This window comes from Primulina tabacum, chromosome 4 (assembly GCF_025594145.1).
Source record: "Primulina tabacum isolate GXHZ01 chromosome 4, ASM2559414v2, whole genome shotgun sequence".
NCBI lineage: Eukaryota > Viridiplantae > Streptophyta > Magnoliopsida > Lamiales > Gesneriaceae > Primulina > Primulina tabacum.
In genome coordinates, this window is record NC_134553.1 from 5097435 (window position 1) to 5112824 (window position 15390).

The 15390-nt window shown below is 32.8% G+C and overlaps 1 protein-coding gene and 1 long non-coding RNA gene across 2 annotated transcripts; one reads left to right on the forward strand and one right to left on the reverse strand.

Annotated features, from left to right (window-relative positions):
* Nucleotides 1–997: 997 nt before the first annotated feature.
* On the forward strand, nucleotides 998–2295 carry LOC142541475 (uncharacterized). The gene is made up of 3 exons (XR_012819344.1): nucleotides 998–1089; nucleotides 1223–2103; nucleotides 2249–2295. It is a non-coding gene; the product is annotated as an uncharacterized LOC142541475 (long non-coding RNA).
* A 2499-nt stretch (nucleotides 2296–4794) lies between these two features.
* LOC142541476 (transcription factor MYB58-like) lies at nucleotides 4795–7171 on the reverse strand. The gene is made up of 3 exons (XM_075648005.1): nucleotides 6917–7171; nucleotides 6042–6171; nucleotides 4795–5734 (listed from the first exon to the last, which is right to left on the reverse strand). The coding sequence occupies exons 1-3, from the start codon at nucleotides 7053–7055 to the stop codon at nucleotides 5086–5088; spliced, it is 918 nt and encodes a 305-aa protein (XP_075504120.1). The 5' UTR covers nucleotides 7056–7171; the 3' UTR covers nucleotides 4795–5085.
* Nucleotides 7172–15390: the final 8219 nt, after the last annotated feature.

A 15390-nucleotide genomic window follows, 5' to 3' on the forward strand; every position in this document is an offset into this window, starting at 1 on the left:
GTCCATCTTAAATAAACTTGGACATTAACACATTCCTCTTTCTTTCCTAACTTTTATGCCAAAAAATTATTTATCTAAATTTTCTTGTTAATTTAAGTTAGCAAATTAAATTAATAGGTTTTTTAAGAGTTTTTTGTAATTCATTGTCCATCTTAAATTGATTTGGACATTAATATACATTTCTATTTCTTTTTTAAATTTTATGTCAGAAAAATTATTTATTTACATTTTTTAGTAAATTTTTTAACAAGTTTATTTTTAAATATGAACTAATAAAATCATATATTATATAGATATTGAAATATGACAAAGATTAGAAATTTTTAGTCTAACATCTAACATACATATATGTCACTTTCAATTGTGTTTTCCCCTATGTATTCTTATATTTCTAGATTTTGCAATTTGGCTTCATGGAGGATTAATTTTTTCGCTGCTTACTACCATTTGATAGATATATGGGCCCATTTATTTCCTTCTCATTTATTTTCTTCCTACGTTTCTTTCTTTCCTATTACTACTTCACCATGGTCATTACTGTTGATGGGTTATTTCATCCACCTTCCAGTGAACTCACCGATTTCTATCGCCTGCAATTTGTTTATGTCGCTGTGATCCTCAATTTCTCTCTGTTATTTTGGTTTTACTTCTTCTACTTTTCATGGCGCAGGGTAGACGACCGGCTGCCATCTCGGGATTTGTCTCAGGGTATGTGTTTCGCTCTCTTCATTTCTCTTCTACTTACTTTGTTGCGGCCCCTTTGCGTCTTCTGAGTTCCTGTATTTTCTATGTGTTCTCCTAACGTTATTTTCCCTCTTAGCTATGTGTGTTATCTTAAAGAGTTTCATGTAATCATTTTAATTTGGCAGTGGCGCTGCTCAATCTCTGCGTGTTGGTGGCGCCGGTTTATCTACTTCCAACGTTAGCTGCTCTGTTATTTTCACCATGTTTATTTGCATTTATTGGATTATTTTCCCCCCCCCTTTTATCTGTTTATATTTTTTTATCGCATGTGCTGTTGTCGTTCAATGATATAATTTCATCATACAACACATATTGTGTCCGTTCCTCTGGCGTGTTCTCCTATTTGTAAGTAATTTGTTGTTGGTTTCATCGTGCCTTTATTTTACTTGGATTTTTTTGCTCGGTTTTCCTATGTTCATTTTTTCGCACTTGAAATACGTGGGTTTTTTCCTCAATTGTATTTCTTTTTAAAATTCAGACAATGAAGGAGATATTGCTGGTATCAGTGTCTTGCCAATGGTTCCTTCATGTCAATTTTGTGGCGCACATAGATTCCCTTGTGAAGCTCCATCTTTTTGTTGCGCCTGTGGTAAGATTAGATTGACATCTCCTATTACTCAGATTGCCTTGCTGGAATTATTCAAGGACCCATCATCTCCCTTAGCTATTTTATTCCGCCGTCAAGTACGATTGTACAACAATGTTTTCTCTTTCACTTCATTTGGGGTTAGGCTTGACAAGAAATTGGCTTATCTTCAACATGGAGTATACACATTTCGTGCGCCTGGCCAGATTTTCCATTCATTGCCACCACTTATACCTAATTCGGATGGTCCAAGGTATTTCCAACTTTATTTTTGGGACAACGATAATGAGTTGGAAAATAAGATGTCCGTTTTCCCGGACGCTTATGTTGACAGAGAACTCATGGTTTTGCTGATGGATATAATGAAAGTAAACCCTTATGCACAACTTCTAAAGAGGATAAATCAGTATTCTTCAATCAGAAACTTAAGATTGCATATTTCCAAAAATGTTCCTGTTGACCAGAAATGTTATAACAGCCCATCCGCTAATCAAGTTGCGGCTATTTGGGTCGAAGGCAATGATGATGCTAACATTCCACATAACAGGGGCATAGTTGCTTGTGGTTGTGATGGTCAAACCCATCAAATACAACATTATTATGGTTATTATGATTCCTTGCAATATCCGTTTTTTTCCCATATGGGGACAATGGGTGGCAGCAGAATATTCTGAAGGTAAAAAATGGGTATGCCCATGTTGACGTGCATGAGAGTGTGCTACCACTTGTAGATGTTAATTCCTTCGATCGTATTATTGCTGGTGAAAGTCGTGGTGCGTTTTTAATCTTTTACCCCATACTCAATTTTAGTAATTATTTCTTGCATTTTCCCCCAAACAAACAAGATACTGGTCAGCTGCATATATTTATATATTTGTCTTGCAACTAATTTGTGCGTATTTTATTTGTTTCATGCAGTTGTTCGTGGACAAAATGATAGGATGGTTTCTTGTAGGGAGTACTATTGTTACATGTTGCAAATTCATGGCAGCAACACTTCGTTAATATTGTATGGTGGTCTATTATTGCAGCAATTTGTTGTCGATATGTCCATTAAACTAGAAACAACGAGATTAGATTATTACAGAAAGCACCAAAGTGAGAGAATGTCGGAATTGTACTAGGGTGTGGTTGACAGTGTAGCCAATGGTGAATCACGTGGGAGTGAGGTCGGGCACAACATGTTGTTTTACCAGCATCTTTCATAGGAGGTCCAAGAGATATGCGACATCGATATCTTGATGCAATTGCATTGGTTCAGAAATTTGGAAAACATGACTTGTTTATTATGATGACTTGCAATCCGGATTGGAAAGAGATTCGAGAAAATTTATTTGAAGGTCAGCTTGCTCATGATCGTCCAGATTTGGTCTCTCGAGTGTTTCGTGCAAAATTACTTGATCTTAAGGACCAGATTCTTAAAAAGTCTATATTTGGCCCTGTTTTTGCTTATGTTTATGTTATCGAGTTCTAGAAACGAGGTCTACCTTATTGTCATATGATTATTATCCTGCAATCTAATTATAAGATTAACTCGCCTGAAAGGTTCGACTCTTACGTTGTTGCTGAGCTTCCAGATAAAGATGTTTTTCCTCGATTGTTTGGTTTGGTCTCACGACATATGATGCATGGACCTTGTGGCACGTTAAATTTATAATGCCCATGTATGGTTAATGAAAAATGCAAAAACCATTATCCTCGCCCTTTTTTAGAACATTCTGTTCACGATCTGATGGTTACCCTATATATGTACAGGAGGAGAAACGATGGTCGCTCTGTTGAGGTTCGGAATTGTACATTGAATTCTCAATGGGTTGTTCTTATAATCCTTGTCTACTGTATCACTATGATTGTCATATCAATGTTGAAATTTGTTCTGGGCTAACGGCTGTAAAATATTTAACAAATATAGTTACAAGGGCCATGACAAAATAAGTGTTCATTTATCACCTCATAGTTCTAACTTATTTGTAGATGAAATACAAGCATTTCAGGATGCTCGCTGGGTGTTTGCTCCAGAAATAGTGTGGCGCATTTTTGAATTTGATCTGAATGAAATCTCTCATGCATTTATCAATTTGCCTCTACATTTACTGGACAAGCACATGATCACCTTCTCAAATTACCAGAACTTGGGCAATGTGTTGGCATCCGAATGTGTCTCCAAAACTATGTTGACTGAATTTTTTAAGACTTGTTCGCACATTGTGGAAGCAACAAAGTTCTTATATTCTGAATTCCCAGAGCATTTTGTTTGGGATCGACCAACTAGAACTTGGAAACCAAGGAAACAAAGACAAGTTATCGGACGTGTTAACTCGGCAAATCCGGTAGAAGGTGAGAGGTATTATCATCGTTTATTACTTCTTCATGTTCGAGGCCCTAAGTCCTACTCTGATTTGCTCACTGTTCGTGGAGTATTTTGTTTCACTTTCAAGGAAGCAGCACAACGTAGGGGGTTATTAGAAAGTGATAAGAGTAATTTTGAGTGTTTAAATGAGGCAGCAAGTTTTCACATGCCTATTGCTTTGCGTAGGTTGTTTGCTACGATCTTAGTACATTGTGTAATCCTTTGTTTTGTTGTTTGCAACCTTGATTGAAAATTATTATCGTACTATATCTTATATAGACACGAAGTCTTATTATTATATAGATTTATCTCTCTATTGCTTAGTTTGAAAACTTTTGTCAATGAATTGTTTACTCTATAATATTTATTGCACAATTATTGAAACATATATCTCCACGTGCATCGCACGTGCACCTACCTAGTAGAAATAAATATATGATGTACCTTCAAATAATTAAAATTAATGTGATACAAACGCGTAATAGAAAGGTACGTCAACGGCTAATTGATGTAAATTTCGTCATATTTATCACATCCATAAAAATTCTCCAAAAAAAAAAAAAGAATTTTCATACACTACAAAAAAACAAAAAATTATGCTTAGCGACGGTTTTTGCGACGGAATAAGCAAATTAACTTACGGTTTTTGCGATGGAAACTGACAACTTGCTAAAAAAAAATAATCCAACCTATATCTATGTATTGAATAGTAGGATTTTTAAATGATCTATATACTACACTAAAAACGCAACTCTTCTTACGATCAACCATCAAACTAACTCACGTTCATGGGCAAAGGAGAAAAGACATATCAACCGTAAACCAATACACAACCAAATCAAACCAATACACAACCAAATCACTAAGACTAATGAACTTAAAAGTCGAAGCGGGGTAACATCACCTACCCACTTGCCTATTCTAGGCGGTCAATTCAATAATATTTATTTTTAAAATTTTAAAGTGTGTGTGTGTGTGTATATATATATAACACGAGACCACGACAGTTGTGAAAGATTTATGACCCACTTGCCTATTTAAGGTTTTACAATTAACCGTGATTGCCCAAACTAGGAATTCATGAAGATCCAAATCGCAACAGTGAAACCGAATACATGCATGTAATTGTACAAAATATGATACATGACGAAAACAATGCAATTAAAATATTTCAAACTGTACAACAATGTAAATATCATATCTATCATATCTTGATGAGTACACGGAATAGCAGGAACGATTATTGCTCCTGACAATCCACACAAGTATTGGTTTTAACCATTTGAAAAGGATGTCATACCATTTTACTTTTGTTTACATGTGAGAGTATACCTAATAAATGGACTAATTATAGTGTTTAATATCATGCCCAAATTTGACACGATTTCTAAACTAAAACAATATTTTATATTCCAAGACTTAGAGGTGAAGGGGGCCAGATTGGAAAAGAATCCAATGCAACGCCAATTTCTTGCTCTAAATTCACCCCCTCGTGTTGTGGAACTGTTGTAACTATTTCTTGTTCCTTTGTTTCATTATCAACTCCACTTAGTCCAAGTTCATTTTCTAAGTACTCTAACCACCTTTTGCACTCAATTTCATCACCATCACTTTTTTCCCCACTAACTTCACTTTTAGTACTGAATTGTAAGGGATCCAAGCTATCCAAAAAGTCCCAAAAATCTATGTCGGATTCGAGGGGCATTTCGGCTTTTCCATCATTCGAAGGACCCGAAGGGTCGACATGGACACGAACACCGGATTTCGGATGCCCCGTTGCTTCATTCGGTGTCAAGACAGTAGATTTGGGGTAGTTTGATGCGTACGATGATGTTGGGGAATCAATTGTGTTCGACTGTTGAACCGTTTGATCATCAATATACTTCTCAATTTGCATATGTTGCGTGCTTGAACTAGATGTTCGCGACGGACACGACGAGTTTTCCATGTTATTACCACTTTTCTTCGTCAATCTTTTCTTTAAATGTGTGTTCCACACATTTTTTATCTCATTGTCTGTTCTTCCTGGCAGACACGAAGCAATTTTCGACCATCTGTAATAATTAATTCATTGAGTTAAAAGTCAATGGGGATGATTTCTAACAAAATATATCGTTATAAATTACTTTTTTGACTCCATTCACAAGCGGAAGTGGGATTCAAAATCTAAAAATCAAGGCCATATTTGCCTTTGTTTAGGGATTTTTTCATTTCTTGATAGAATTTTGTCACAAAAGTTTTAAAAAAAAATTTAAAGTTTAAATTAATATTTTATAAGTTGATTAATGGTTGAATTAATCATAAGAATAATTATGATAATATTAATTAATGATTGTGAGTTAGTGAGTTGTTGTCACGTACTTGTTTCCAATGGTATTATGGAGATTGATTATAGTTTGCTCTTCTTCAGACGTGAAGTTTCCACGTTTGACGTCAGGACTTAGGTAATTAATCCACCTCAATCGACAACTCTTCCCACATCTCAGCAATCCTGCAATTGCAAACCACAAATTAATTAAATACTTTTTTTAAAAAAAAAAATTCAAAAAAATCAAATTATTGCTTTCCTATTCTTTTTATTCATTCTTTATTTGCCAGCCATTTTTTTAAAAGTACTATAACTTGTATTTAATTGTATTTAATTCGGATCTTATTAACATACTTCATCACATCCAATAGGTGATTGTCATCTCAGTGGTGGGCACGGTTGATAGACAGCATAACAAAACTGGATAATAACATACGACACGTATATAAAATGAATTTAATTAAATGTTATTCTCTAAAATGATTAGTGTTTTTAAAATCTTTCTCCAACTCAATGTGACAGCTTTTGTTAACAAAAATGCAAGAATTCTCAGAACTAATTTTAATCGAGATTAGAGAATAACTTCACGTGGTTAAATATTTCAGATATGCAAAAGGGGAAAAAAGAGATTAATTGCCCAAAACAAAATCTCGAATTTATTGGAGTCCCCCACTCTCAGTGCATGTAAGCAAATGGTTTTTATAATTGATCAAAATCTGGGAATTTTAGGTGACCAGTTTTTATGTGAATTTTTCGAGCAGTACTATCACAAAATACAATGCATGCATAATGGCAATCGATCATTCATAAACAAATTCTTTTGGCCATTTCTTCTCGACTCTTTCTCCCAACCAAGATCAAATAAACTCGAGTTTTCGCTATATTTAAACGTAAAAATACACATGAAAAGAAGAGAGTTTTTACGCACCGGCTTGTTTAGGGAGTGCGCGCCAATTGCTATGCCCATTCTTCTGAACAAAATTGACGAGCCTCAAATCTTCTGCAGGGCTCCATGGCCCTTTCTTGACCTTGCTCTTATCGCAGCAAGGGGCTCGCCCTCTACCCATTTCTTTGTTCTTGAGTGAGCAATCAGGATTTTGGAGATGATCAATCACGAAAAATAGAATAAGGTGCAACCACCTCGAGTCGAGTCTTCTTGGTGATCTCTCTCATCATTTTCACTTTCTCTGGCTCTTTATATGTATTTATAGGTATACTTGTAGTAAGGAAATGAGAGTGGCCATGATTTCTTACCTTAATAGTTAGTGGACAGGGGATTTGGTTATTTTTTAATAATAGTTAGGTGTAAACAAATATTTAACAAAAAATTTAGGAAGATACTAAATAATATTTTAGTTCTTGAGTTTGTCAAAGATTCAGATAAATGTCATTTTAGTTTAGGAAGTTGAATATGTTGTCTATTCTAGTAGGACAAAAACTCTTGTAAAATTGTCTTATATATTAATTTTGTGAGACAGATCTCCGAACCGATCAAACTCATTAAAAATATTACTTTTCATGGTAGGTATGGATCGGGTATACCCATCTCATGAATATAGACAATTCAGACCTCCTCGCAAGAGACGTACTCAGGGATAGAGACACCCCAAAAGGCTTGGGTGGGCTCCAGTATATTTAATTTAATTTTTTATATGTATAATAAAAATTATTAACTTAGCACATTCTAAAATTTTGTTGGTTTTTTGAATCGACTTATACAAATATAGAGAAACTTGATCAAAAACCAAAAGATATAGTTTTAATTATGTCATTGTAAACTATAGTTTTTGAATCTGACTTATACAAATATAGAGAAAATCGACTTATAATATTAAGTATTTATAAAACATCGATATTCAACTTATAATATAGATCTGGTCAATTTATTATTGATTTTATATCTAAAAAAATTTCATCCGTAAATTATAATTTTTCAAATTTTATTTTCTTAACTTTGTTGTCTCGAACCATTTTTCGAACATTGAAATTATTATAAAACCAGACTGCAATAATTTTTTGTCTTTTAGCTGGAAAAAGGAATAATTTTCTTTATAGTAAGCACAAAAATAATTGTGCATCGTACCGCGAGCATTACCCCCGCCGGTTCGTTCGATCTGGCGTGGAATGGTTGGGATTCCACTTCATGAGAAAAAAATAATTAAAAAAAAAAATTTGGATCATAAAAAATTCCGGCCCTTGGACCTGCAGGAGTAGGATGGAATAATCCCCCCGCACCCCATATTATCGCAGCTAGCCCGGGTTCGATTTTTCCCTTGATTACGTCCCCGGATTCATTCAGTACACCACAAAAATAATAATAAACATTCAAATTCCAAATCCAAAGTTGTGATCGAACACGGGAATATTCGCAATTAAGAATCTGTACTGTTATGTTGCGACGGCTAACATTATTATATAACTAATTAAAGAGATAACAACTTATTTAAAATAGATATATTTTAATTTACTAATCGATTAAAATAAGATTTAGACAATAATTTTTTAAGTTCCAGACGAGATATCGAGTTTGAGACGTAATTAATTGATTGTAATAATTAAACCCCTCCCCCACCTTAAAAAAATATGTTTATTTAAAATTAAAAAAAAAACTAATTATTTGATGTAACAACTTACTTTAAAATCAGAACTCCACCCGTCACTTTTATTTTTAAAGTATGTCTCTTGTGAGACGGTCTCACGAATCTTTATCTGTGAGACGAGTCAATCCTATCGATATTCACAATAAAAAGTAATACTTTTAACATATAAAAAGTAATATTTTTTCATGGATGACCCAAATAAGATATATGTCTCACAAAATACGACCTGTGAGACCATCTCACACAAGTTTTTTCATTATTTTTTTAAGTATTTTTTTTATTTGCTTGGCCGTAAAATCAAGTTTCCGTGAATCAAAATGGCCTAAATTTTAAGTCGTCGGTGTGATCAGTAAATGATATAACTTAATTCTTTTTCCACTTATCGACATAATAATTACACGTAGCTTGTAAAACTCAATTTTAGGTCTTTTTGATTGATACAGTTTCGGGAATTTTCAAACTACTTCACTGTACTTACTACTCAACGATACATGTAAAAGTAGATGTTTAATATATATGCGGGATCTTATATATATCGATAAATGTTCGTCTTTACGATAATAGCATCTTATTTCTCTTTTATTTTCCAATTATCCAGCTCGTAATTAATTCAATGTATATTTCATGAACTATTTGTTTTCTTTAATTAAGTTGCATTTAATTTTTGGGAAAAAAAAAAAGCAAGGTACCTTTTCATATTGAGTAATTGAGTTATTAAGAGGGTATTATTATATTTATTTTTTAAAAAATTTATAATTAGTTTAGGTATTAATTATGTATGGATGAAAATATATGTAGAATTCTCTCCAATATTAAATTAAAAAGTAGTAAAAAATGCAATTAAACGAATCAAGGGAAATGTTTACTTTTGAAAAAAGAAAAAAAAAAAAGAAGAAGAAGAATGGAAGTGTGACATCGTGATTTGCTGCATGCTCACGCATGGCTGCAGTCGTGTCCAAGTCAAGTAAAAAGAGCTCCGAATTCCAAGTCTCTAGTGATTTAGGTCACCTGTTGCACCTTTTTTTTGTTCCCTTTCAATTATTTATTTATTTATTTATTTATTATTATTATTATTATATATTTCAAGTTTAGAATGTATATATAATAACTCCACTTAAAAAATGAGCAGTCATGCAAAGTCTCTGCGCAAGTCCATCTAATTACGTGGTACCGATGCGACTTCTCAGATATATACTTTATCAAATATATAATCTTTATAACTTATATCGTCTCATGCAAATATATATACAAACACATACATATATAGGTGTTTATATTCATAGAAAATATTTAATGCATATATAACTTGTTCGATGTCGTCGCTTCACCTTTTTATAACTTTTGAGACGAGAACGAGATGAGATTGGCGAGAAACAACTCCTCCAATGGGAGCTGATAATTTCCAGTAGAGAGGCCTACAATTTTAAACTTCAGAATTCTTTAATATTTTTACTTGATCTGCCGGAGCTAATATCAAATCAATCCAAAATTATACAAAATTTATATATAATTTTTTTAAAAAAAATTGGGCCTAACCCGGGTGCCAATGAGTCTACCATTGTTCTTACTATTGCCTGTCGCTAATGTTGTACCCTTTTGAATTGGAGTTTGACATTATTGTGTAGCTTAATCAACCTCTGCTGTGGTATATATGAAATTTGTCTTAGATATTTCATTATTGTATTTTATTTGGTGTTTTGTGACAAAATAGAATCAGATTTTTTTACAAATAAAAAGATTGATTTATGAAATATATTTCTCATGTTTGAAGTCTAGTGCAAGCCCATTAATAAGTAGGGTCTAGATTTACTTATGATACTTTTTAAATTGGATTTTTTCTTTTAAGTCTTGAGTTGGGGAACCAAACATTTGAGGGTATATTTTTTTCACTACTTGACACCTAAATTTGACATCTTTCCTTTGAGTTAGTAGGGTTTTTCACTAACTTAAAAGACTTTTTGGTGCGAAAAATTAAGTTCAAGATCGAAGAGAAATTTAAAATTCATGCAAAGATAAGCATTATGCACGCATGACGTGTGTTTCAAGCATGAATCCATTCATAAAATTTGAAAGGGCTGAACTATTAAGTTGCTACTTAAAAGTACGATTTTAATAAATAAAAATTTATACAAGAAAATTTGATATATTTATTTCTCAGTTGTGGTTGAATGGTTCAATCATAGTATCAAGAAATGAGAGAAAAATAGATGAAGCACATCTTTATTGACTGAACTTGCATCACTTTGTTTTTTTTTTTTAAATTTTTTTTATTAACATATCATATTTAACCATTAGAGGAAAAAATTAAAAGTGCTGGCTGGAAAGAAGAAAATTTCTGAAAAATCCCAATCAACTAAAACTTAAATACCCTTTAAAATTAGACAAAAACTTGTGTGAGACGGTATCACGGGTCGTATTTTGTGAGACAGATATCTTATTTGGGTCATTAATGAAAAAATATTACTTTTTATGTTGAGATTATTATTTTTTATTGTGAATATCGGTAGGGTTGACCCGTCTCACAGATAAAGACTCGTGAGACCGTCTCATAAGAGACCTACTCTTAAAATTAACTTAACTTGGAGACAAATTAATCTCGTCCAAGCGTTGGATTCTAAAGGTTACAAGACATTAATTCTTGTTCGAATTTTACCTTTAGGGTTGGTAAGCTATTGGTGGAAGCTGGACAAAGGCAAATCAACAGCTGAAGACAACACAAACAAAATCATAATATTTTTTTTTAATGACGACGACGGTACGATGATTTGTATACACATTGTTACATAAATTTCTAATTAAAACACATTAAATTAAATTATTAAAAAAAATTCTTTTTTTGAGAAAAAAAAAGGTTAAACGGGATTTTGAATGTTGCTTCTTGCCTACTGCTCTAGATTTGGTATTTCATTAATTAAGAGTAGACAATTAGAGCAACTATAGTCAAAAGTACGAATTGTAGATTTTGTGGGCAGATATTATAATATGGGAATCGTACTTTTATTTATAAATTAAATTAAATTAAGTTAAATCAAACCGACTAAGTCAATAAATTAATTTTTTTTTATTTTTTTTCTTTTTTGACCTATAGCCAAAGGAGTTGAATTAGGCGTTGTGTCGTTGCGTTAGTTTTCATAAAGTCATGATTCATATCTATAACACATTTCTTGACTCGATGTGTGAACAAGACAAAACAAATATATTACAAGAATTTTTTAGCAACTTGTGAACATGTAAAATGTTATATAAAACCACATAATAATAATAATAATAATATACTAAAAAGAAATTAAACTCAATATTTGAGAGAATGATATTACTTAGTTTTGTTAATTGTCCCACATTGGTTGCATAAATAACCTTGGAGTTGTATATATGGGCTTGGACAATCCTCCCTCCTTGAGCTAGCTTTTGGGGTTGAGTTAGGTCCAAGTTCTAATCTTAACAAGTTTCTCTCTATCCGTAGCCTGAGTCCTCCTCAGAAAATAAAATCGCATTAGTTACTTCTTCGAGTTCAACGGGGGTGAGTAGCTGATCACTAATAGAATTTTCTTATCATCAAAAGACCCACAAACAAGCGAGACCAACTCCGTCAATTAGCAAAGGCGAACCTAAAAAAATCATGGCTTAGAATGCTTCAAGTATATATTTAACAATCCACATTTATTCTTACATCGGAATCCATGATTTTTCCCATCACTCTAACATATGAAAATAAATAAGGAACATCAGATGCAACCGAGTATATCTGAAGCTAGCATCTTAACAATAATATTGAGAGAAGGTATAGGTGAAATCGACTAGGAGGGTTTGGTACAGTATATTGAAAAGTTTCTTCCATGACCGATGTAAATCGTATTGAGAATTTTGGTGTAGGAAAAATTATGGCGTTTTTAGTATATCGAGAACTTGGCATATAGAAATTTCAGTATGTTACAATTAACATACCGATTATATCGAAAATTTGTGATATACCAAGATGTCGGCACGATATCAGTATTATATCGTTCTTACGGGAAAAAAGCAAGTTTGCTGCAAAAAATAATAATAATAATAATAATAAAATTGTATTATGTTACAGTAACTTTAGAAAAAAATTGTATTATACTTTAAATTTTTGTCACTTTGAGTCTTTGACCTTAGTTCTCCTTAAAAGTATATATGTGATGGATAAACTCCAATAACAATGTCTTTTTTGATTGCTCGAACATAACATAATTTCTTTCAAGAAGAAAGTATATGGCTAAATACTTGAGTCCAAATTTTTTTTTTTTTCACAAAGTCAGTACAAATCAAAATTCTTATTTGTTTGTTCAAAAATTGACCCTGGATCAATTCTCCTTTTGACTTGAGATATTGATTATATCCCTAATTATGTGCTTCATGTTACTCTTGCCAAGTGACGTGTCATATACTCAGTTGATTAATTTGATGTTAAATTTTAGGCGACAGTTATTGCAATATGAGGTTTCTTCTACTAAGAAAGTAAATTATGTTGGATAACGTATAAACATATACTTTTTAAGTAGATCTCTTGTGGGAAGCTCTCACGAATCTTTATCTGTGAGACTGGTCAGTCCTATCGATATTTACAATAAAAAGTAATACTATTAGCATAAAAACTAATATTTTTTAATGGATGACCCAAATAAGATATCCGTCTCACAAAATTCACCCGTGAGACTGTCTAACACAAGTTTTTGCATACTTTTATATATAATTTTTTTAAAAAAAATTGGATGAAACACAACAAAATTATGTATCTACAGTTGATTTAGCTAATGCAAATTATATATCAGTCTGAATATCATACAATTTTTTTTCCTTGAACGAATCCTTCATTTTTAAAATTTTTTTATTCAGACAACAAAAAACCATATATGTGGCTGTGTGTTTCTGTATTTACCTAATGGTCCAATAGTATTTGGTCCAGAGGCCTGTTTTCGAAAAAGCCCATTCTATCAAGATTTACAGTGGGCCGCGATCTTCATCTCAGGTATTTATTTGAACAAAATAGCACAAAAGACTTCCCATTTGTCCATCTGTCGGGGGAATGGTATCAAAATGAGCAGTTTTTTAAAGTTTTAATATCCTTTTTTTTCAAAAAAAAAAAATTAACATGAAAAACAGATACCATGTTCCCAATAATTTATCATTCGAAATCAAATATCCAAACTAAAAACTATTATGCAATCACACATCTTTTTCTATGTTATCTGCAACAAACATTTGACTATAAAGAATTATGCAGTTTCAGATGATTACATATTCAACTTCGTTAAAGTTAGATAAACTAAATTGAATTGAAATGATTTAATGATGTATGAATGCCTTAATGTGAAAACAAGAAAAAATAAAAAAAAGTGTGGATACTAATTATTGTAATAATGGCAAGGGGATGGCAGTAGACAAACCAGGTTTGGAGAATGTTACTATCACATAATTAATGACCTTTGCGGTGGTTAATAGTAGCAAAGGACTCGAGATTAACGTAATACTTATTGTCATGTTCTACTTGCGCATACTCAGAGTAATATCCATAATCATAAAACCTGCTTAAAGTAAATCATAGCATCTATGAATAGTCCAGCATGTAAAACACGAGTATACAAATCTATATGTGCATACATGAACACGAACTAGTGATTAGAGATCAAACTGGAAACTCATTATCAGTCTGTGTCTAGGCGTCGAGGGTAGCACACTAATACATCGAGTCAATTGGTGGCTCCCACGGTCATCTCAAGATTTTGGTTATGAAATGTCCCTGGTCGACGTAGCATATTGGTCCGTAGAGTCAGTGGTTGGATCACGAGACTCAATTGTCCAAGAAAATAGGACTGCATGACCTTACTCAATCAAGGTTATCTCAAAAAATACAAGATTCGACTGAATATGCAAATACCACATAAAATATCATGACAAATAGAATAGGCATCGTGATCATATGACAAGTAAAATACAATACATAAACATGCATATACGGTTGAATATATCAGTCAGTACTTAGATATCTCTATTACGATCTTGAAGTATACTGGTTATCTACTCGCTCCAAGCCTAGATATTAACTAATAACCACTATTACTCCTCGATCATGTTTTATACTAACTACTATCTACCAATCACTAAGGCCCTCAAATCATTACTACGTCCATCGTCCGTCCGTTGGGGTCGATATTTACATCGTTCGGTCCTTGAGTCGCTTATTATTGCGAAACACTTCGCAACTCGTATGACCTTCGGGAACGACTTGAAAAGCCTGGGAATAACACTGGAGTCGAGAGGAAACTATTAAAATGATGTGGAATTTTATTTCTATATTACCTATTTATAAGCTTAGTTTCGAAGTTCAGTACTTGAGTTCGGAAGGTCCGAAATGTACATGTCACAAACTTTTTGACACCTCACGATTCAGAAGCTCCGATCTTGGGTTCAGAAGATCTGAACTGCTATGTAGCGATACTCCTTAGACTCGTTAGTGCATTGTTGGATGTATGGGTTCGGAAGGTCCCAGCCGACTCACAAAAAACTTATTCTTGAAATAAAAATTTTTAACTGTAATTTGCTTGAAGTTATTCATGTGTGATTTATCTAACAAACCTTAAAGTATATATATATTAAGTAGGTTTTTTGTGAGACGGTCTCACGAATCTTTATCTGTGAGACGTGTCAACCCTACCGATATTCACAATAAAAGTAATATTCTTAGCATAAAAATCAATATTTTTTCATGGATGACCCAAATAAGATATATGTCTCACAAAATACGACCCATGAAATTGTCTCACACAATTTTTTACCG